At 34.2% G+C, this 24,423-nt stretch overlaps 2 protein-coding genes across 5 annotated transcripts; one reads left to right on the top strand and one right to left on the bottom strand.

Moving 5' to 3' along the window:
• Positions 1–95: 95 nt before the first annotated feature.
• Positions 96–1,034, top strand: LOC145574859 (arabinogalactan O-methyltransferase 2-like). Its single transcript, XM_081632725.1, has one exon. It carries the CDS (start codon positions 96–98, stop codon positions 1,032–1,034), a length of 939 nt encoding a protein of 312 aa, XP_081488851.1.
• LOC145600112 (TITAN-like protein) lies at positions 808–23,969 on the bottom strand. 4 transcript variants are annotated; one of them, XM_081656016.1, is made up of 9 exons: positions 23,773–23,969; positions 21,383–21,745; positions 21,132–21,258; positions 19,256–19,556; positions 19,059–19,129; positions 4,307–4,352; positions 3,745–4,166; positions 1,971–2,050; positions 808–938 (listed from the first exon to the last, which is right to left on the bottom strand). In XM_081656016.1, exons 2-8 carry the CDS (start codon positions 21,676–21,678, stop codon positions 1,994–1,996), a joined length of 1,320 nt encoding a protein of 439 aa, XP_081512142.1. In that variant the 5' UTR covers positions 21,679–21,745; positions 23,773–23,969; the 3' UTR covers positions 808–938; positions 1,971–1,993. The 4 variants fall into 4 exon arrangements, with proteins under 4 accessions (XP_081512142.1, XP_081512135.1, XP_081512151.1 ...); XM_081656009.1 differs by having other exon boundaries at positions 811–938; positions 1,978–2,050; XM_081656025.1 differs by lacking the exon at positions 808–938 and adding an exon at positions 1,154–1,247 and having other exon boundaries at positions 1,978–2,050.
• Positions 23,970–24,423: the final 454 nt, after the last annotated feature.

The raw sequence follows: 24,423 nt of genomic DNA, 5'->3' as shown, positions 1-24,423 counted from the left end.
TACCCATCAGTTTTGAAAGCTTCATAAGTTCCACATCATGAAAATATGATGCTATATCTCATTTCATCAATAGTAGAATACATCACAAGAAAATAATGCCTCCAGAGACTTCATCCGCTTGCCACACTCCCCAGATCTGTCCTCCAGTATTGCCCAGATCAACTGTAAACTCCTCGGATTCAACCAAACGTAGGCAGCTGAAAAGAATGGAAATCACTCTCACAAGTAAGAGATTAATCCACATACTTGTTTTCGTCCTTGCTTCTATGTCCATCTTCAGGCTTCTAAGGTTTGCTATTACCTCTTATTCTCCATCACCACGCTCTGGATGGGCAGGTTTTTTAAAGACGTGCAATTTATCAGAATCAAGCTGCAAGGAAGCTACATCCCATACAAGGGCTTCCACTTTTCCTCCAAATAGAAATCCGATCACAAAAAAGGAATATCGGTTTCTATCAGACATCATCACTCAGAGGGCACCCTGCAACCTTCTAATCTTTGGTTGGGAACCCCAATACCGTCGCTTGGCAAAGATTAATTCTGCAGGAACCACTGTTATTCTGGAGGACACCCCTGAAAAAGTAAGAGTTAGAAGGTCAAACAGCACCAGGATTTACAAGGTCAGTTATGATGTGAAGGCCAAAGAAGCATACAGATTGCTAAAACATGCAAGAGATGGAGCTGCCTGTGCACCTAATTCTAGGCCTATAGAAACATCAAGCTGCAAATTGGCACTAACAAACTTGCCGAATGAGGTCTATAGAAGCATATGGGATGTGATACTTATTGATGGACCAGGTAGTGATCGACCAGAAGCACCCGGAAGGATGACGGCTATCTACACATCAAGTATGATAGCGAGAGCAGGGAATATCACAACAAATGTGGTATTACATGACGTAGACCGGATGATAGAAAAATGGTTTTCCCGGGAGTTCCTGTGTGAAGAAAATTTAGATTCATCAAAAGGGAGATACTGGAATTTCAAGATTAAAGGTGGTCAGCAATGGCATTCCACCAGCTTTTGTTCTTGATCACAAAAAACATAAGTGGCTATTCCATCATCTTATACAGTGAAGATTTGATCACGCTGCAAATGAGTTTACAAGCAGGAAAGTGCATCATACGTATTATACTTTACAGCAAAGAAAACAATCTCTATATGGTGTTATGACATGCAAAGGAGTCAACAGGAGTGCAGAAGATTTATCCATCAGTGGCACCCACCACGAATGACTGAATGAAACCTGTATACAAGATAGGTACATCTGAGATAGTAACTTATAAAAATTACAGGCATGTAAGACTATTATTTACATGTGCAGTGTAGTATAGCATATCATTTCTTCCACGTTTCTGTGTTGAAAGTTTGAAACACTTGCAACTTTTACATGATTGACTATAGACTCACATCACTATTCCTTTCATGTTGGAGAACTTCCCTCTTTTTAAAGGGTTAGAGATATAGCAGGAAAACACGCATGAATGTACACTCCGCTTAACACAGAGGGACACTTACATCTATCATCTAAAGAATATACTCAAAAGATTCAATAAGAACTTGTATGATCACAAAACATCATATCCAGTACAGATTTTTGACAATTTAAATTAGATCACTATACTACAATATGATTCCAAATTAGTAAATGGAAACCTCTGTTAGCACTGTTAGCAGCGTCACATTACCATGAGGACAAATGGACTTTACAGCTACACATTACCATGAGGATAAATGGACTTTGCAGCTTCAGCTTAACACACAACCCAGTAACACAATGTACCAAAAAAACATCGCAGTCCTCAATTGTACAGTGTTTACAAACTCCTTACCAGGAGTTGATCAATATTAGGAGAAATCACCAGTCTTCTAAACAAAATGACTTTGCAGCTTTCAGCTTAACACACAACCCAGTAACACCACATACCAATAAAACATCACAATCCTCAATTGTACAGTGTTCACTAACTCATTACCAGGAGTTGATCAGTATTAGGAGAAATCACCAGTCTTCTGAACATCTTTGGAATTGTCATTTGTATCTTGCCGCTGTTTAAAGAATAAAATAAATAAAAAAATAAAAGGATAAATTCTTTGATTAAAATAAAAGGCAGAGCCACAAATCTAACACGATATAATTAGAACGAAATTTAACTGTGGGGTGGCAATAATAATTTCAGAGTTTTACTACAATTCCATTATAGTATCCATTTATGCAACATTTTATCCACCAACGTAGGGTAGGGGCTTTTGGTGTTTGGGGGAGAGGGAGGGGGTGGGGATGGGGATGGAAGCGAAAGGAAGTCGTAACTCGTAAGTGAGGGATTATTATCCCTTTTCTGGATATGACATGGGGGAAGGGGAGGAGAGGAGATTGGACAGATTCCTTTCACTTCCCTATCAATATACAAAATGCTCCCACTGTTGAAGATATTTGGAAGGAAATTGCAAGCTCATTCCTTCCCTTCGCCTTCTCTCTACTTTCTTTCCCTTTATGATTTCTATCCAAACACTACTAGTATGCTGCGTAAATCAACACAGGAATATCCATTATTTACATATACACACTTTTTCAGAATTTTCTGGTTTTAAATTACTTCCTCCAATTTAAAACAAGTGCATCACTTGCCTTATTCGGAAGTTTTAAATTTCCAACTTCACCCCACTAGCACACTAAAACATTCACTTTAATTTACTTGCCTAAAACTTTGTGAAAATACAAGAGATACACTTACATAAGAAAAGAGGAAGTATGTTACACAAAAACCAAAATTGCTCATTTAAGTATCAAGTATATGCACTTGTTACTAATATGAAGTAGATAGCTATGCTATATTCCAGACAGAGGGTCTAATGGATATACTTCCTCCGCTCTTTATTACTTGACCTGTATTACTTTTTAGGCTTTTTACTTGATCTGTTTCCTCTTTGGGCAATTTTTAGACTCTACTTCCCCTTATTTACCCTCATCTTTTGTACCTAATAAAACTATATACCCATATAGTATTACTCATCCTATCTCACCTCACCTCACACCACCATCCTTCATCACTCCTCTACCATCTCCACCACCCTCACCATAAAGTGTCCTCACCGCAAATACTCAACAACATTTACCAAAATCGTGGCTTTATGATCGAATTTAGAAGGTTCCACATCTAAAACCACCATAGTCGAATTCGACTTCCAAGCACTCGAATTTGTTAAAATTTATGCTAACATTTGATGGTGCTTGGTGGGCAGTGGTTTTTTTCTTTTTTTTTTTTTCCTTTTTTTTTTCTCTCCTTTGCTTGCCTATTTCAAATTAGAGGAAAATAGGGCGTTCATTGATAAATGGTCCTTTGCTTGCCTATTTCAAATTAGAGGAAAATAGGGCGTTCATTGATAAATGGTGTTGGTCTGGTGGTGAAGGGGATGCGTTGATTGTGTAGGTAGCTGTTGTGGTGGTGGTGGTTGTGGTGAGTTGGACTGTGGTTGTGGAGTGGCACAACCTACCAAATACCCACTTCATGTTAATGTTGCTGGTCAGGGATAAAAATTATCTTAAGACTTTCTTTTCTCCTCTTCCTTGATAATTAAGAGTTGCATTATTTTCCACAACAAATGGAGGGCCAAAAATCAGACGATGATTCAACTAGGGAATCATCAAATTGGTTAATCAAGACCAAAAAGAAGTATAAAATATTTCACAACGAAAATAGGCAGCCAATACAAAAGATATGAAGGTTATGCAAAGAATTTACCATCCGTTTGCTGATATAAGGATGCAACTTCATCTCAGACTCAACTTTACTTTCTGCTTTCAAGACATTTAGCTTTTCCTTCTTAAATTCTTTCATTGATTCTTTTCGGCTGCCTGATTGCCAAACCCCGCCAAAGTTAGGTAGCCAGTTAGCATCAGAGCTATTAGCAATTATCTCTCCTCTCTTCTCCATCTCCAATTCTGCTTTCCTTTTCTCTGCCCATGCAGCCCCTACTCTCTTTGGGTTCAATTTGTTGGTCTTTTTCCTATTCTTTTCAGTAACATTCACCTTCGGCCCTCTTGATTGCTCATGCTCATTACAGGCCTCAAATCCTTCAAGCCAAGGAGGCAGCGCCCCAGAATGAACATTTCCATTCATAACATCCATACCTCCAGAAGATATTCGACTGAGACTATGGTAACCTGTATAGAATATAACCAGATAATAAAATAACATGACAAGCAGGCACTATCAACATTTGTCACAACCCCTTACAGCAATTCTAACAGCATTTTGTAGATTTAGTGTTGAAAAATTATGAGGCCAGAAAATGGCAGTTTACCCTCAGTAAAAGGCTCTCTGCTGACAATGCTTTGTTTCTGACAGACCTGACATGATATAGATGCCATCACAAAATCAGTGTTATTGGTAAAATTATGGTGCATCCATTTACAAGGAAAAAAGCAGGTATCTAGCACATCAAATAGGAAACTAACATCAAGATTTGTGAAGAATACAGTGTTGAAGAAGCAAAAGAGGAGAATCAAATGCAGCTCCAGTGGTCAAGGACAGATCCAAGGGTGGGCTACTCGGGCTGTGGCCTTCCCCATGGATAAAAATAAATAAATAAATAAATACAAAATAATAATAATAATAAAAAAAGCTTAAACTACATTTTATTGTCATTGCATGACACACCAACGCTAGCTCAGTTAGTGTGAGCCATAGAATAGAAATGTGGTATTGGTCGCGATCGCGGGAACATTCGCGGTGATACGGTAACGGAATCGATGCGTTGATCGCGGACCGCATAGTAGTCATCGCGGTAGGATTTTTTATTATTACAAATATCAAAAAAAAAAATATTTTTAGATAATATGTTTAAATTTTTAGTTTAAATTTTTAGATAATTTGTCTAAATTTTTTTTATAGATATTTTCTTTCTAAATAGATTAAAATTCAATTTATCATAAAATAACGATAATAATAATAAGAGCTGAAAAAGTAATATAGGGTTTTTAAAAAAAAAAAACAAAGTAATGTAGCACTTCGTATGAAGTAATTACAGTACTATAGTTAAAAGGAGAGGTTGAGTGGGTCAAAAAGTCAAAAATAAAAAGTAAAAAATACACAACTATCCCACCTTTTATTAATAATAACTATCCCAAGACTCCTAACCACAAAATTACCTCGTTCTTATCAACCCTCAACCTTTCGCTTTCTTCTTTTTTCTCTTTTTATTTCTCTATGCGGTTATACAGCTTGCGACATGCCGGCAACAATGGAGTCTACCTCTTTAACTCCAACCAACTCACGGATTTAAGTTTTTTTTTTTTTGGGGGGGGGGGGGGGGGTTTAGTTCTATATCGGCCGTATCAACCGAAAATGCGGGGTTTTTTAAAACTCCGTTACAAAACGGTAAATCTCGTAACGACAAGCTTCAAATCCATTACATCTCGGCCGCATCGCGATGTCACAACCGAGTTTTTATTCTATGGTGTGAGCTGCTTGATAATGTAGCGTGTATTGGTTGAATTGTAGCATTCAACTACTGCATTAGATGATGATCAAACAACTTTGCAAATTGTTTTAACATCATTTACATATGCTATAAACCTATGATAGGTAGTGGAGGAAAGTGATTAATGATTTAACTATGACTAAAAAGTATGAACTGTTGTAAAATACTATATTGAATATCCATTATTATTTTGTAACTCTCTCAACGTTTATGACTCCCTTTGTAACTCCCTATGACTTTACTTCTTTTTGTAACTCCTACATAAATGGACTCTTTATTGTCTTGTATTTGATGAATATATATATTCCACATAATTGAAATTTAGTTATCTTAGGTTGTAACCCATATTTGCTTCTCCTTCATTTATCTTTTTTATTATTTGAGTTAACAATTCATAAATTGTGTTACTCCTATACTAGGTATCAGAGCGAGGTTATTTACCAATATCTCAAAATGTCTACCTATTTTGTTTAGCCACAAGTACCCCAATTATCCAAAGACTAATATGAAGATTGGTGCATTAAAATGAAAGCATTATTTGGTCTCATGATTTGTGGGAAATTGTTAATGATGGGTTTGAAAAATCAACAGATGAGACAAAAGCGGCACTGACTAAAAAAAAGAAAGACGAGTTTACAGAAAATCAGAAGAAAGATTAAAGCACATTATTTTTTATCTATGCAGGATTAGACCGCGAAACATTTGTGAAAACCTCGAATGCAACCACAAGCAAGGAAGCTTGGGATGCTCTCGCAACAATATTTAAAGGAGTTAAGAAAGTTAGAAAAATCCATTTACAAGCATTACGAGGTGAATTTAAAGATATCAAAATGACATATGTTAACCAGCAAAAAAATATAGAGAAATGATTAAAGATGCTAAGATCGTCAAGAAAGTACTACAATCTTGTAATAAAAGATTCAACATGTATTAACTTCAATTGAAGAATCTAAAGACATTGATACATTATCAATGGAAAAGCTTCTTGGATCGCTTCGAGCGCATGAACAAAGAATTAAGAATAATGATTTACCAGCCGTGATAGAACATGCTCTTGAATCAAAGTTGTCATCAAATGAATAAAGAGGTGGAAATCAACGACGTGGATTTTGTGAACAAGGAAGAGGTCGTGGTAACTACAACCAAAGTAGTGAGAGAAATTTTGGCCATGGAAGAGAGTCAAACAAAGGAAGGAATTTCAAAGAATGTGGTAAAACAAAATACATTCAATACTATTATCATCAAAAATATGGACATTGTGCATCTGAGTGTTGGAGGAAACAAAAGGATTAGGGAAATCGTTCAAATTACGTTAATCTTCAAAAAACAATGAGGAAAGTCCTACATTGTTACTAGATCAAAGAAAAAAATAAAAATCGACAAGACAAACTACTACTCTCTCCTAGGGTAATGTTTTTCCCCTAAAAATAGGGGTAAAAATTACCCAGGCCCCCCAAGGGTAATGATTTTCCCCTCAACAACTACTCTCTCCTCTTTCTCTTTTATCTCCTACGACCAGGCACCAGCTCATCTTCAACCTTTCGCCGCCACCCAGTGCCATGGCTTCTTACCGACTACAACCACGATCTCCCTTCTATCGTCGTCTCATCTTTACTCCATTTTTTATGAACAAGTTGTGTTAAATTTAACTCATTTGCGGTCAAAATTGACCAATAATTTCATCGGATCAACAACCTTCACGCTCAAACTTTACCACGAAGGAGTTGAATTATACCTTCATTAAATATTTTTGATGAATTTTTTCTTTCTTTCGCCTCTCCTTTTTTTTTTTTTTTTCAAGATGTAGGGCATTAATGGTAGTTTGCAAGGTGGGATTGGGTTTATAAGGTGGTTGATTTGGTGGTCCGTTCAATGGTGTAGCTCTATTTCAAGCTTTGCTTGCCATGGAGGATGAAGCGAAAGAAAGTTTTGCTTTTAACTCTTGAAAAAGTAAATATCACCCATAACAAACCCCAGTGTAATTTTTGCCCCATTTTTTTTTTACTCCCTTAATTAGTTCTTGGAATCCAGGTGGACCCTTAAAGATAAAAGTGGAAGACTTATTGCTAAATAAAAAATGGCGAAGAATCACATGTTTCCGCTGCAACTTAATACCGAGGTACAATTTGATACATTTGTGCAATTTGTGGCTTAAGTGAAGCTAGAGAGCGGATATAAATTGAACACACTAAAATCGAGGGGTGAGTATACATTAAATTTTAGACATGACGCAAAGCATCTTGTAAGACAAAGGATTACCGAAGCAATTTTGGGTAGAAGTTATATGCACAACTTATATTCTAAATCGTTGTGCAACGAAAAGTGTGAAGAATATAACTCCACAAGAAGCATGGAGTGGTGAGAACTAAGAACCCAAATGTTAGAACATTTTCGAGTGTTTGAGTGCATAGCCTATGCTAAAATACCCAAAGCATAGAGAAAGAAGTTAGATAATCGAGGTGAAAAATGTATCTTCATTGGATACAGTTCACAATCCAAAGCCTTAGTTTTAAAGGGTGCAATGCGAAAAGAGTCCTCATAGCCTAGGCGCAAGGCGAAGGTGCCTGCCTTTTGTAGGTGAGGCGCACTTTATTCATATAGAAAAGAAATAATAATTTTTATTAAATAAGTGTAAAAATGAAATTATGAGAAAAGGTGAAAGGGCCATGTGATCAATAACAAGAGTTTATCAAATCGAATTACAGTATATGGGATTTTTCTCTCCACTAGAATTGAAGAAAACCTGCCCATAACAAAGTCTCATGGTATACTTTGGGGAAAATAAATAGCTATTGATGCTTTAAAACATAAAGTGCAATATAAGGCGCAAAGGCACAAGAAGTAACTTAGAACAAAGCACAAAGACACGCGCCTTATCTAGGTCTTTGAGCCTCAAAGAGCTAAGGCGCCAAAGCATCATCATTATGCCTTGTGCTTGGCCGTCTTTTAAAAACTAAGTCCAAAGCTTATAAATTATATAATCCAATTACCAAAAATTGTGTTTGAAGAGTAGAATGGTATGTATAAATTATACTACGTATAAATGATCATTCAATGAAGGAGAATTGAAAATGGGATGACCAAGAAAAGGAAAAGGAAAAAGAGAAAATATTGTTTAAAAGTAGAACGATATCACAGAGATTTCAGAACAAACTCAATCAAGGAATCTAAGAAAAAATAATGATTCATCAACATCGCCAACTAAGGGTCTGCCATTTTCACTTATTTCAGGTTTAATAAGTTCAGATAAGTTCAGGGTTAATAAGTTCTAAATTAACGTTCTCCCCACCTTATTTCCACTTATTATATTTATATAGAATTATTACTATTTAAGATTGCTTCTCACTTTTTTTTTTTTTTTTTTGTCAATTTTAATGTGTTTTATTATCATTATTTCATATAAGAATAAAATAGCGTTTGCATAAAAACTAATAATTAAACTAACGTTATACTCATAAGTTATAGTAAGACTAACATGCCAATCACATAAATTTTGCTAAAATAAAAGTCATGCAAATAAACAAGTTCATTATTTTTGTAAAAAAACAAAGGGAAATTAATGAGAATGAAAGTCAAAACAACAACAAACCAAAGGAAAATTATACTATTTCTAAACTATAAAATAGTAGTTGTTAACCGTTAACTTTTTACTATTCCTAAGCTATAGAATAGTGATTAATTGCATGTTGTTAAAAGTCAAGTACACACTATTTCTAAGCTATAAAATAGTGGCTTTAGTTTCTTCATGGATGCAATTAGTTACCATTGTGTATATATATACGCACATACTTTTTCTTATTCAATAACTATTTAGGTGTATCTTCACAAAACACCAAGAAGGTACGAGAGCTTGTTTATGAGTATTTTAGATAACTTTACTATTTTGATACTAATATACTATTTTTTATACTACATTTTTCTAGACGGAGGTAGTTTCAATAAAAAGTGTACTTGATCGACAAACAAGCCACGTAAGTCTATATAATGCCTTTAAATTTATGTTTTTGATTTTTAATTTTATTTTTTTTCAATGGAAATTTAAGCTGAATTCTATAACAATCTTAGTTTAGCAAAACATGATTTTTATTTTACATTATCATCGACATTTTTATTTTCATACGTTTGTGTAATACATGATACGTGAATAAGTGATTGCTAAATTAAGATGACCACTAGTGAGACAGAGTATAGATGCGTGCTTGCCGTGTTTTTTTTACATCACATTTGTTCATTTTTTTTTACATGTACATACTTTATTTTGTAGTATTTTTAACTTATATATTGTACTAAGGGGCCGTTTGGTTCACCCGGGGTAAACGGAATGGAATGAACAAAGGGAATGGAAGTGAATGGAATGAAAATACCCAATATTCTCTATGTTGTTTGTTTTAGAAACAAAGGGAAACAATCTCATCAACCCACCACCCCACAACCACCCCACAACCACCTAATTCATTCACTTTCCACCTTTTGTAGCCACCATCCGTCCACCAAACCACCAGCCGCACCTTCGCCGCCCTCCGCCGCACATTCGCCGCCCTCCACCGCACACGCGCATCACTCTCTTCCCTGAGAATCAACCCCGAAAACCCTAGAAACTAACCCAGCCCCTAGAAATCCCTCCCTCTCCCCGCAAAACCGCCGTCCGACCCTAGGGTTTTGAGGGTGGGGGAGGGTCGGACGGCGGTTTTGCAGGGAGAGGGAGGGATTTTTAGGGGCTGGGTTAGTGTTTGCGTGAGGAGAAGAGTGTTTTACGGGGAGGGGGAGACGCGGCGAAGGTCGTCGGAGACGCGACGAACGTCGTCGGAGAGGCGGCGAAGCAATGGGTGGTGCGGTGGTTGGGTTTCTCGGTGGTGTGTGGAGGTAGGAAGGTGGTGATGTGGTGGTGGCTAGGGAATGGAATGGAAAAGTCTAGAGGGGGGGGGGGGTGGGGAATGAACTTAGAGGGATTTGGGGTAATGAAGAGAGGAAAGGGAATGAAAGAAAGTGGTAAACAAACATCAACAAAGGGAATCGGGCCAGTTGATTCCCATTCCCTTTCCTGATTACCCCCAACCAAACGGCCCCTAAAAAAATATTAAATACAATAAATCATACTTCCTCCGTTTCTTTTTAGTTGATATGTTTTTTTAGTCACGTTTGCCAATGCACTTATTCAATCATCAATATCTTTAATTATCGATAAACAAAAGTTGATATTTTGAAAATATATAATGTGACGAATCTAACAAGATCTCACACGACTATATTTTTCATTACGTATAAAGCACAAAACACGGTCAAAAGGAGGTGTGTGAATAGTGTTAAAGTCAAAACGTGTCAACTAAATAAAAACGGAGGTAGTATTATGTAGTCCATACTTGCATGAAAAGCTAAAGATACAATAAGGACAACGAATGAAATCAAAGAATCATGTAAATAACTATGGTGTAGGAGTCCAAAATCATTTTTTTTCCAATCACCATATATCTTTAATTAAAAATAAGAACTACTCCGTACTTAATAAGTGGATTAAATTTCACTAGCTTTAAGATAAAAAATGGAGACAATGTAGCTACTGCTTTTTCTCATATTATTAATTATTGAATGGATAGTAAAGTCATGAATTTGCTAACTTATACGAATTTGTTATTTTCGCAGCTAAAAAAAAAAGTGTGATTTGATCATCGTGAATCATCTCATGAAATATTAGCTACTAATTTCAAATATGTTATACTATCTCCCATTATCATTGGTAATATTTATTTCATATACAAGGATATGATTTGCTAACTTACACGAATTTCTGAATTGAATTGTACGTGTACCTTGGTTTTTAAAGTATTGCTTTAGAGTGTTTGTTGTTTTGTGCATTTTAGCTCTTAGCACCTATATTTGTTTGTAAGTCCCAACATCACCCATATTAGTATCTTATTGACTTCAACTAGTTAACATTGCTTTGAATATTTTATTTATTAGCAAAACCACAAGGGAATCTAAGCGAAGGACATCATGGAACAATGAGGATATTGAGATATTTTTGGATTTAATAAAAGAAAACAAATGGTCAAGAGGTGGCAAGTATAATTGGGACACAATTCTATTACGTTTGAATGCACAAACACGGAAAGACTTCAAAAAGAAACAATTGGAAAACTTTTATAGTGACATTAGAACAAAATTTAAAGCTTGGAACGAACTTAAAAGTTGGACTGGAATTGGTTGGAATTAAGAAACGGGTTACGGTGTGATTGATTCAAAAGATGAGAAGTGGCAGGCATTTATAAAGGTATTTAGGTTATAAATTTTGCTTTTCCTACTTATATTTTTGTTATTATTACTTGGAATAATATAATTTTTTTTTTTTTTATTGTATTGGCTTATAGATATATAAGAACTCTTCAAGCTTTGTAAAGAAACCCTTGATGTTTGAGGATAAATTGTATGATATATTTGTTGGGACGTATGCGACAAGTAACAAATCTTGGTCTCCCGCCATTGGAGGACCAGACATACAAACCAAACACAAACAACCCATGATTCTTGTTTAAGATGATTCTAAGGAAGGATATGGGGATTCTCATGAAGAACTTAGAACCAAAGATAATAATATGGAAGATACTGAGAGCATATCTTCTAACAAACATAAGAGTTCAGATTGCGGTGCTACCTCTAGCAGAAAGAGTGTGAAGGATGACATTGAAACTTGCATGGATTATTTAAGAAGAAACATGCAAGTCGGTTGCTCTAAGACACAACCTAGACCATCTCCATCATAAGATGAAAAAATAATTTCAATATTGGAAGGAATGCAGGCAAGTAGCAATCACGGAAAGTCTTTCATTCTTCAAGTGTTAAATTCTTACGTGATCTAGATGAAAGTGGTTTTTTTTCGTCTCTTCCGGATAATGAGAGTTTAGAATCATGTATTTGAAGAAAAAAAATCTCACCCAGATGATTGCTATAGGCCTAGCTTCAGGGATAACTTGGATGATGATTATTATACTATCATAAGTCGTCTAAGATGCTTAGCACTTGTTATTTTAAAGTTTGGGTGTGTTAGTTTCATTTTTTCCAATATGAAATAAGTTAAATTTTGGTAACTAATAAATTTTGATAAATGTGTTTTTATTATGATATGTGAAACTTTATTTTATTATGTTTCAAAGACAAGTATGAAGAGTCACATATTATTAATTACGTATTCATTGATTTTTTTTTTTTAAAAAAGAAATTAACTTTTATTTTGATTTATAAAATGGACGAAACATTGCACCAAAATTGTATGACGTATATTGGCTTACACGAGTTGAAGTGAATACTTACCCAAATAGACTGAATGCTTCTACATGTAGGGGGTGAACCTGGAAGTGAGTGGATACATAGGTTATTGACTGGACATCCTAATTTGTGCAAAGAGTAGCTAAGGGTTGATAAAGATATTTTCATAAACCTTGTTGATGTATTAAGAGAGAAAGAAAAATTATATGATGATCGATTTATACACGTGGAAGAGCAAGTCGATATATGTATGTCTGTTCACGATGCTTAAAGCTGATTCATATCATGATGCTGCAGAGAGATTACAACATTCGATTAATTTAGAACAACGTTGAAAGCTTTGGTTTCATTATCTTGTGATATAATTCGACCATATAAGAGTTTCAATGAAACACCACCGAAAATTAAAAACAATTCATTATATTAGCCATTATTCAAGGTAACAATTCTAATGTATTTAATTAGTGAAAATGTTTATCCTAACATGCTACATTTGTTTTGTTCTTATATTTTTTTTAAAAAAAAAATTCATTCTTAGGATTATTTCGAAGCTTTAGATGATACTCATATAGAAGAAATTGTTGATGATGTTGGTGGTAACCATATAGAGGACGTAAACAAAACAAAACATGGAATGTCATGGTTCGTGTTCATTTAACATGTTATTTACTTCTCTTAATGCGGGCTTCGAATGAAGTGCACATGACACGGCAGTTTGGACACATTGTTTAGGTGATGTAACCAAAAAAAATTCCCCCATCCACCTGCAGGTACTATTTAAAGTTTAAATTTGTTAATACTTAGATAAATATGCTACCTTATTTTTAGTGTATACAAATATTTTCTTCTGAATGAATAGGAAAATACTTTTTAGTTGACTCATCATATCCATCCAAATACTCTTGGATATCAAGCCCGCAAAGACTTTAAGGTATCATTTGCCGGATTTTGAAGAAAGGGATCCACCTATTGGAAACTTAGAGCACTATAATTATCGACATTCCTCTTTACGTTCAACAATTAAAAGATGTTTCGGCATATTAAAGAAAAAACAGAAGATCTTAAAGATGATGCCACCGATGGATGAAGCATCTCAATTGTCTATCATTGTTGTAACATTTACGCTTCACAAATTTATCCGTCTATACGAATTAGGGATACCAATATTTCAAGAGGTTGAAGAAATGGAGACTAGAGTAGATTATAATAAGTATGATAAGTTAAGGGAAAAAGCTATGAACCGTATTCGGGATAAAATAACAAAAGATATATGGAAGTCAGTTAGAGGTGTCGTAAAGGATGATACGAAAGAAGAAAATGATGCCAGTGATAATGAAGAATCATACTTTTAGAAGATTAAAATTTTATTTGGTGTTATTCCTACATACACTTTTGACTATTTTTTTTTTTTATTAATGTTTTAATATTTTCAATAATAAAAATGCTACTCCCTCCATTCCCTTTTGATTTCTACGTTTCCATTTAGGGTGTTCCTTTTTATTCTTTACATTTAGGATCTTTCCTTTTTAAGTCATTGATTTTGTACTAAATATCCCTTACTATACAATTTAAATACTCAATTACCTTTCACTTTTGATGTGCAATTATACTGCTTATAATATTTTTAATGGGTTTTCAATACTCATTATTACTTTCTCTCTCATCTCTCTTCTACTTTCTTCCTATTTTCTTTACCCTACATGTACAATATTCCTTTTTTTTTTTAACAATAATAGTACTTTGAATGATTCATTTATGTCAATTCACCTCAATTTTACACAATTTCTTAACAATCGCGCATAATTCCAAATGTAAAGACCAAAAGGGAACAGAGGGAGTAATATTTTCATATTTTATTGCTTTTATTGTAATATATTGTTATATAATCATATTACCAATATGTTATACAATATGTTTCAAGAATGGCAAAATAATGTCTAATAAAGTCTTATAAGAGTTAATAAGTGTTAATAAGGTCAAATAAATTTTAATAAGTGTTAATAAGGTGTTATAAGTTCAGATAAGGATTGATAAGATAAGTAAAAATCAGATGAATAGAACACACCCTAAGAGACCGCTATAAAAATTTAAAAAAAAAAAATAAAATAAAAAAAAAAAACATGTAAAGATGAGAAGCCTTACAACCATTTATGAAAAGAAACTTAAGTTGAAGAAGTTGAGTTATTTTGATTATATGACCAGAAACCATTGATTTTAAGGAAGGTAGTGAAGAGAAAGAATGAAGCTCTGCTTTGAAGAAGAAGAAGATCCATTCAATAGAGAAAAACGATATTCAAAGACCATTCCAATAGTAGTGGTTGATGTCGAGATCACAGTCGTGGTTGTGGCCAATGGTGTGGATGAGCCGTAGACGTGGATTTGGGAGATATGGAAGAGGTCGTGAAGTTCATTTCACAAATTCACATTCCCATCAGAAGTGGAAACTTAGAGATGACAAAGTTGTGAAAGAGAAAAGTTAAACCAATATATGTTACCGTTGATGAGCTTTTATCAAGAACCATTGTAGCAAGGAAATAATCATTTAGGAATTTTATGGTTATAATCGATGCTTCGACTAGATGGTCACATGTGTCCTTGTTATTAAGTCGAAACCTGATTTACTTGTCTCAATGATTATTACATGTCCATTGGAATCAATGTTGAACATCCTGTAGCACATGTTCATACATGGAACATTAAGGCAAAGTCATTAATTAAACGTCTAAGAATTAATACACATCATTGCTTAAGAAATCCATGCTCCCAGTGTGGGAAACGACGGGTCCTTATACGAGGTTGAGAATATATGTTAGATTTGAACCCCCATCAATAATTAAATATCTTAGCCTACCACAAGGATACGACTTGATTTGCAGATTGTCATTTTAATGAATTAACTTTCCTAATTTAAGGGTGAGAAAAAAGGAAATTAGATGAACTAACAATGTGAAAAGTAAGTTCAAAAATTAATTCATTTACAAAGTTAAACAAATCAATTGACACACTCGGTTACTGATCGAAAAAAAGTGACTTAAGTCACATATTCCATTTGTAAATGCTCTATTAAAACTTAATGTCCCGAAAGGACAAAATAAATTTGCGAGTCTAAACCACAAAAGGGTGGAAGTTCAATAGGTTCTAAAGATAAGAGTACTTGGAAAAGGAAAAGAGGTTCAAAATAAGGAAACAATTTCCAAAGGATCTTCAAAAGAGATTTAGACATGATACAAAAAGAAATTCAAGTACCTGATAATATGGTATAAAAATGCAGACAGTATGTCGCGATTCGGCCGGTATTTAACGGATTTCAAAGCCACCAATATAAGTTTTGTGATTTGATACAGTGTTTTTTAAAACGCCGCGATTCAAGCCGATTCAACCAATACGAAATAAAATTCGCCCGCATAAACCGATATTATCTCAGATTTAAATTTCCAGTGAAGCACTTGCTTTCTAAAGGAAAGAAATGAAAAAAAAAAATGGAGAAACCTCCATTGAATTCGAGAGAGTTCTTTGTTGAACTCAAAGAGGAGAAAGAAAGTAAAGCACATGAGAGAGAGTAGTGAACTTTATTTAATTAAACTCCCCCAAGTGGGTGGGTGGGGTCCATGGCATAGAATAAAAACTCGACCGTGACATCGCGATGCGGCCGAGATATAACATGATTTGAAGCTTGCCGTTACGAGATTTACCGTTTTGTAGCGAAGTTTTAAAAAACTCCGCATATTCGGTTGATAAAGCCGATACACAACTGAATCGCCCAATAAAAAAGCCTAAATCCGTGAGTTCGGAGTTTAGAGGCAGACTCCATTGTTGTCGGCGTGTCGCAAACTGTACCACAGCTAGAGAAATAAAGAGAGAAAGAAGAAAAAAGCTAAAGGTTGAGGGTTGATAAGAATGAAGTAATTTTGTGATTAGGAGTCTTGGGACATATGCGTATTTTTTACTTTTATTTTTTACTTTTTGACCCACTCAACCTTTCCTCTCCTTTTAACTAGGGTAATGTAACTACTACTACTACTACTCCGCTCCGCTGCTACTACTACTACTGCTACTAGTGCTGCTAAAAATTTATACTATTCACCCACACCTCTTTGATTGTCTTTAGTGATTTATATATGTTGGAAAAAATATAGTCATGTGCAATCTTGTTAGATTTGTCTCTAAATAAAACTTTAAACTATAAACATTTTTTAATTACTAAATTATAATTAAGATATTAATATTATCAATGTACAATTGAGAAATGTGAAATTCCAATTAAAAAATCACACAAGAAATATTATTTACAAGAAAACTTATGCATTTTCGGTCAAGCTCCTTATCTTGCTCTATTTTCCATTTTAAATAAAAATTAAATGAAGACAGGTCCATATGAAATACTAGAAATGTTTATCTTTCCATAAACATAATAGAAGAAAATATCTACGGAGGTTTCACGAGTTAATTTTTTACTCATTAAATACCAATGAAATTTTTGAAATTCACCATTTACCCACGAGTTTTACAAAAAATGTCATTAAATGCCCTTAATGATTGATTGATGGTTAATTTCGTTAGTCATTAGGGGTAATTATGCCATGTGCAGAACCTGATTGGTTATTTATTTTAATTATTTCATCAATAAAAAAATTTAAATTTTTTATGAAAATTTTCCAAAAAAAAATAAATAAATAAAACCCAACACCCCTAACCCCACCAACCAGCCACCTTCCCCTTTTTAACTACCAGCCTCGCTTGCACCGACCAACATTAGGCCTTCCCGGCCAACCCCTGCTCCATCCCCCACCGACGCCAACCACGGTGCTCACCCTTTAGCTCTCACCGTCTTTCCACCTTAGTTGAACATCAAACACCCCTCACCGTCTTTCCACCTTAGCCGAATATCAGTGAACTACTCCGGCCAAAACCCTTCGCCGGCAGGTACCCTCCTCCACGTAGCCGCCACCCACCTTAGCCGAAACCACCACCCTAAAAGCCTTAAACCCCAAAATCAAAACCCTAAAATCAAGATCTAGGGTTTTGATTTTGGACGTTTTTTAATTTTGGGGTTTTGGCGTGGTGGTTCATGGGGTGGAGATGGAAGAGGGAGGGGCGGTTTGGGTTTGCCAGTGCATGGATGAGTGTTTGGAAGCCAGCGGTAGGGAGCGAAGAGGTTTTTGACGGAGATGTCAAGGGGGCACAGTTAGTATGGTGGAGATGGCGGGGGACGGCTAGGAGGGGTGTCGGTTTGGGGCGACGCCGACACACGTCTCCCTGGACCCTGCGCCGGCGGGGATATGGTGGTGGCTAAAAATAATAATAAAAAACAGCTAATAAAATGTTGCCACGTGGCAATTTTAGGTTTAATGACTAACGGAGTTAACGTCCGTTAGTCATTTGGGCATTTAGTGACATTTTTGTTAAATTCAGGGGTATATGGTGAATTTGAAAATTTTAATGGGTATTTAGTGAATAAAAAAAAAAAACTCAAGGGCATTTGGTAAAAAATCCGAAATATTTAATATGTTTCATGTCCCTATATATGTTTCCTAATCTTGGATGTATCCTCAGATTTTATAATTTTTTTTGTATTGGACATGCAAATTTGTACCCATATCCATTCCTTTGTCCAGGCTATTGTGCAACCCTAATGATTCTGGCAGTCTAGCAAAATAAAAAATGGAAATAGATACACAAAAAAAAAATTATACAGCCTAATTTCAAAAAAGTGTAATATTAATCCCCCTTCCTAGATTAGTAACACCAATTTAAAGATAAAGTTGTCATAGGCTACTTGTGATAGTTCTATAAAAGAATTGATCCACAATTTTCACTTAGATCCATTTATTTGCTATTCCCTTAACAAAATTCACACAGAAAGATTCTCACTGACACCAATCAAAAATAATAGCCCACTTTCAATAACAATAGCATATACCTTACTACAAACTAAAATATAAAATAAATAAATTATAATAAATAAACAATAATTTATAAAATAAAGAAAGTTCATTGTAGTGCATAAAAATCATGCGCTCGTCAAATCAGTGTGATAAATCCAAGACAAAGGGGGTAATATCAAGGTGACAACATGACATTCAAATTCTGCATTTCTTGTCAAATTTTTTCATTCTTATCCCTCCATTCATGTTTGAATTCATTTCTCTTCCTTTTTTGGGGTAAAGGTGAAAAAGTAAATTTTAAGCACATATTGACATATCAAATCACCAAACCACCATTTTAGGGAAAATCTAAGCCAGTTTATTGACAAAGAAACTAAACAATTAATGGTCAATAAGATAAGACATAAAGCCATTAACAACAAACTTACCCCTGTTTTTACAAGACCATCAGCAAAGACATTTTCCACGCTAGATGCAAGGGGTTGTTGCCTACTTTGACCTGCCATGAAAGCACAGACCAAAAAAACAAATATCCATTAACAACATAATATTCATTAAAGAAAAAAGAAAGGAGAAAGGATAAGAAGAACTATGTATAATCTATTGAAAGTAAGCATACTCATACATGTTAAACTCTGAGTTTCCATATGATGCTCTGGGGTCCAAGTTGTATGTGGAGCAACATCGTACGCAGATGAACTAACTTCACCAGCTTGTGAGATATCTGAATGATATACCTGGTAATTCTCATTTGTGGCATATTGTAAAGGTATAACATCTTTTAAGAGACGTGATTCAAGAAAGTGAATATTATTTATGTTAGAATTATTCATGAATTCATAATTTGTTTGGATATCATACGACTGCCCATGTGAAGATCTCGATGGTGGAACATCCTTCTTCAGTACTGCACACCTCTTCTTCCACTGCAAAACAATGAAATAATGGCATAAAAATGTGCAAGTAGCTGAAGGCTAGAAACTAGAAGTCAAGAGCATATAACATAAATTACACTCTAAGCACAACAATTCATGAAATTCATAAAAATAAAAAAATAGATAAAGACATCTTTATCTGGTGTTTGGTAGTTGAGATTAACGGAGGCCCTTAGAAATAGGAGCAGGCCAAGCAACATCAATTTGTCTATTTTCTTACTTACTCTAAAAGAGGTAAGAAAGGCAGCTCCGGCTTATGGTAATTTACTAATATATGATATGATCAGTCCTATATTTCAAGTGTGACAAGCCAATGCCTCCTCCTTCCCTTTCTAGAAAAAAAGACATAGTTTCCATTGCCACATTGCCATATGCCACACCCAAGTGACCCAACCATGAGTCTCTACATCTCAGGTGGGAGAGGGACTACTTATATATCTCTCTTTGATTCATTTGATAACTTGACTTTGTTGTTGCTATAGTATATAACCATCATATCTCCAACTCATTCAGAATTTACATACTTAGCGAAAGTGCTTATTTCACGTTATAATGAGCCAGGACCAGGCCAAAAACTAGTTTTCTTTCTAAGATGGACGATAATAAGGTATAAAGTGCAGAATGCTCTGTAACAACATACTTCCTCTGTTCTTTTTTACTTGACCTGTTTCTTTTATCACGCTTGCCGATGTAAAACTTTAACGATCAATAACTTTAACTCTCGATAAGTAAAAATTATAAAAGTAATATATTATGATAGTACTTGTTGAGACGAATTTAAAAATATCTTACATGAATATCTTTTTCTTTAAATATTATTCACAAAACCCGGTCAAATGAGGAGTGGTAAATAGTGTAAAAGTCAAAGCGAATCAAGTAAAAAAGAACGGAGGAAGTACATTATTATGAGGTAGTTGCCACCATCGGTAATTTTTCGCGACATAGAATGATCGATGGGGTCGGGATGATGTTAGCAAGAAAAATACAACGGAGAAAAAGCTATATAAGTATATAACTAAGCTACCAAGTCAACAATAGACCTTTTTTTTTATGAAGCCTTTTGATGCATAATCACTCATGGAAACACAAGCCAATTAAACCAAACACTTTTTTCATGGTAGAAACACCATTTCTCATCCTCCCACAAATAAGAATTTCATCAAAATTATCTTCGGGATTGGACAATAGAATTTCAAATACTTAGTTGTGATACATAACTACATACTCTTGAGTCTTGATAGATAGACCCTTCATCTCAATTTGATGTGACTTATAACTACATACTCATTACTCTTGATAGATAGGACATTTATTATCTCTTAAATAAATATAGATGTATCCTTAAACATAAACTCTAAACAATAGGTTATTTCCCTTTGTTTTCGATCACTTTTGCAAACTAAATAATCTGAACACATCATAAAGTTCAAAGTAAATAGGCATACAAAAGATCACCAAATCATTCAATCAAAAACTAAAAATTGCATCAAATAAATACAAGTATACATACAATTAAGTATAATAACAAATTGCCAGTTAAATAATGAAGCTAAATTAGTTAACTACCTCAGCTAACTCAGCAACCGTAATTCTGAAAGAATCCACTTTGTTCATACCACCACCATACTTCCATAGAAAATGCTTCAAATTCTTCAGATGATCATCACTCGCCAAATGCTCAATTACATTACCACTAATTACATGAAAACATAACCAAATTTTGTGAAATATATGTAAAAATGCAACATTTAACAGTTACTCCAATCATAATTCCAGCCAAAAAATTCAAAAAAAAAATCACAAAAATTAAAATTTACCAAACAAATGCAGAATCAGATTCAACAATGTCGGAATCACAAAAGATGCACCAAAGACGATCAGGAGAATCCAAAGAAGAGAGAACGAAGCTAGGGTTTCTGAGTGAAGATTTGACGAAGGAGAGCTTCTGATGGAAGCGAGTGAAGAGTGAGGAGAGTGAATTGGTGTGGCGTGGGAAGAAATTGTGGCGACGACCTTGATTGTGGTTGATTCTGCATATTTTGCAGAACTCGAATTCTGATGGTTTTTCGTCCACTTTCTTCTTCATCTTCTTCTCGTCTCCGTCTCTTTTCATCTTTTGAATGTTTTTTTTGTTTCTTTTGATTTGCCGGGTTCTATTTTTCTTGAGTTTTTAAGTGTGCCTGCTTTTTCAAAATTATAAGTAAAGTTGGGTCTTTCAATTTAAATTATTTAATCAACCGTACTCTTTTACATTAACTCGACGTTAGTAATTTCAATAACATATAAAGTATTAAAAAGTGGATGAGAAAAAAGAAGAATTACACCAAGAGAATATTAATAATTGCTTTTAGAAGAAAAAAGAAAAGATGAGAAAATGTGGAAAAAATGTTTAACATTAATCCTCTTATATAAAATCTAACCCAATTTAGGTGTGAAAATTCTCTCCATAGTGGAGTAATTAATAATTAACACAAATACTCATGTTGGGTTAGAGAGTACGATTAAATAAATACCTTAAGTTGGAAGGGTGCATTTTGTAATTTTGAAAAAGTATGGACATACCTTAGAAACTCAACAATTACGGGGGCATAGCTTAGAAAACCCTATTTTTTTAGTTTTTCAATGGTAACTTCTAATTTTTTAAATTATCAAATATAAACCCCAATTACTAATTTGTACTTATTATTATTATTATTATTATTATTATTATTATTATTATTATTATTATTATTATTATTATTATTAATTAAAAGTGTTCCTAAAACGAAATATGTGCCACATGGCACCCTTCACATGTATTGGATATATGCCACATCATCCACTATACTGTAAACATGTTTTAAACTACAAACATGTTTTAATGGCAATAAAAATGCTTATTATAAGATTTGAAAACAAGACCAATAAAAAATAAATTGATGTTCTAACCATTTTTTCTATTGTTTAATTATGTTTTATATACTATTAAAACATACTAAATACTTAATTTGAGAGCACTTCTTTGGTTTCATAATTATTATTGTTCTTTTTATTTTAATTATATAGTTTATATTTTATAGGTCAAATAATATTTGTTCATATTCAAAATTCAAAATAAAACTCGGTGGTACACATTAGTTAGTCTTTAAACGTGACATTAGGTGGGTAAAAAAAGGTTAAATGCATGTTTGATTATGATAATTATCCTAATCATGGTTAACTATTATAATTAAGCTAATTTCTTCCATGATAATTGACAAACTAACAAGAAATTATCATGCATTGGTGCAACATTATGATAACTGACCATGATCTTCCTCCTTGATAGGTAGGGATGGCATGTGGGTATAAAAATGCGAATTTTGCATTGCACCCACCCCAGTTGGGGCAGTATGGGTACAAGCTAGGCGGGTATGGATACAAAAGTCATACACACTGTGGGCGGATCCAGGATTTTTCGGGTGTTAGGTCACCACCGACTACTAATCAATAATTAATGCAAGAATATTAAAAAAAAAGCTAATATTTAAAAAAAAAATACATTCCAAAAGTAATAAATATCCATATTACAACCAAATAAAGGAAATTACAATTGCTCTCTACTACGAGTTTTCATGTTTTGATATTGATCTATAATATCATTCATGTCAACATTCAAAAACATATCTCGCTCTCTACGAGGAGAAGGATTTTGTGGAGGAGGAGGACTTTGTGGAGGAGGATTTTTCGGACCAAAGAAACTTGTGATATCACACATTTTTTTTCCTTTTCATTCTGAAAATTAAGTTACATTAACAATTAGATTAAGAAAACCACAAATGCTTCAATTTACAATCCACATATGCAATTATCCAAACTAATCAATTCCAAAAAAAAAAAAAAAAACAGAAACCCTAAGTTCTAATATGAAATCATCAATTACTCAATTTTACTGTCAATTTATAATATCAATTTACAGGAAACAATTTATAATATCAAATTATCAATTTACAGGAAACAATTTCAATTCCTAAAAAAAAAAAGCAGCAATTCAATTCCTAAAAAATCAGAAACCCTAACTCCCTAAATTGATAAATTATCAACAATTTCAAAAAACAATAGAACACACACTAATTAACTAGATTAAATTACATAATCAACTCAATTAATCACAAATTCAAGTACTCAACCCAACAATTCAACAATTTGGGTATAATTTACAAATTTAAAAACTTAAAAACAAACTTACCTGGCAGCAAGAAGAGTCGAAGAGCGCCGAGTGTGTGTGTATGCGGATGGAGCAGCCGGCGAGGCGGTGCGGCGGCGACTCCGGCGAGTGGCGGTGCGGTGGCGAAGAGCGAAGAGAGAGATTGAGATTTGAGAGGATGAGAGTGCGTGATTTTGAATTTGGTCTCTGTTTTTCTTTTCCCCTTCCAGTACTAACTGTCCGTGTTTTTTGTTTTTTATTTTATTTTATTTTTTATTTTTTTTTTTTGCTAGGTCACGTGACCTACCTGGACCAAGGGTAGGTCCGCCAGACACCAAATACGGTCCTTAAACTTTGGTATAAGTTTGATTTTGGTCCCTCAAGTTTCAAAAGTCTGATTTTGGTCCCTCAACTAACCACCAATAAGTCATAATTTGTGGTGGCTATTTCAATGACTCAGCAAAGTTTAGGGACTCATGCCTATTTAATTGCTGACATGGCCAAAGTTTAGGGACTTTGCATTTTTTATTTTATTTTATTCTTGCTGATTGGACTAAAGTTGAGGGACTTCTATGCATTCCAAGTATTAATCCCATAAAATTAACCTTTCTAATTGTCGAACTCACTCAATAATTTATCCTTACCAGTTACCTAAACATAACCACAATAGTCACCACCACCACCACAACCACT

This window comes from Chenopodium album, chromosome 2 (assembly GCF_948465745.1).
Source record: "Chenopodium album chromosome 2, dcCheAlbu1.1, whole genome shotgun sequence".
Taxonomy (NCBI): Eukaryota; Viridiplantae; Streptophyta; class Magnoliopsida; order Caryophyllales; family Amaranthaceae; genus Chenopodium; species Chenopodium album.
Note: the sequence above shows the minus strand (reverse complement) of the source record. Positions and strands in the feature narration are given on the sequence as shown.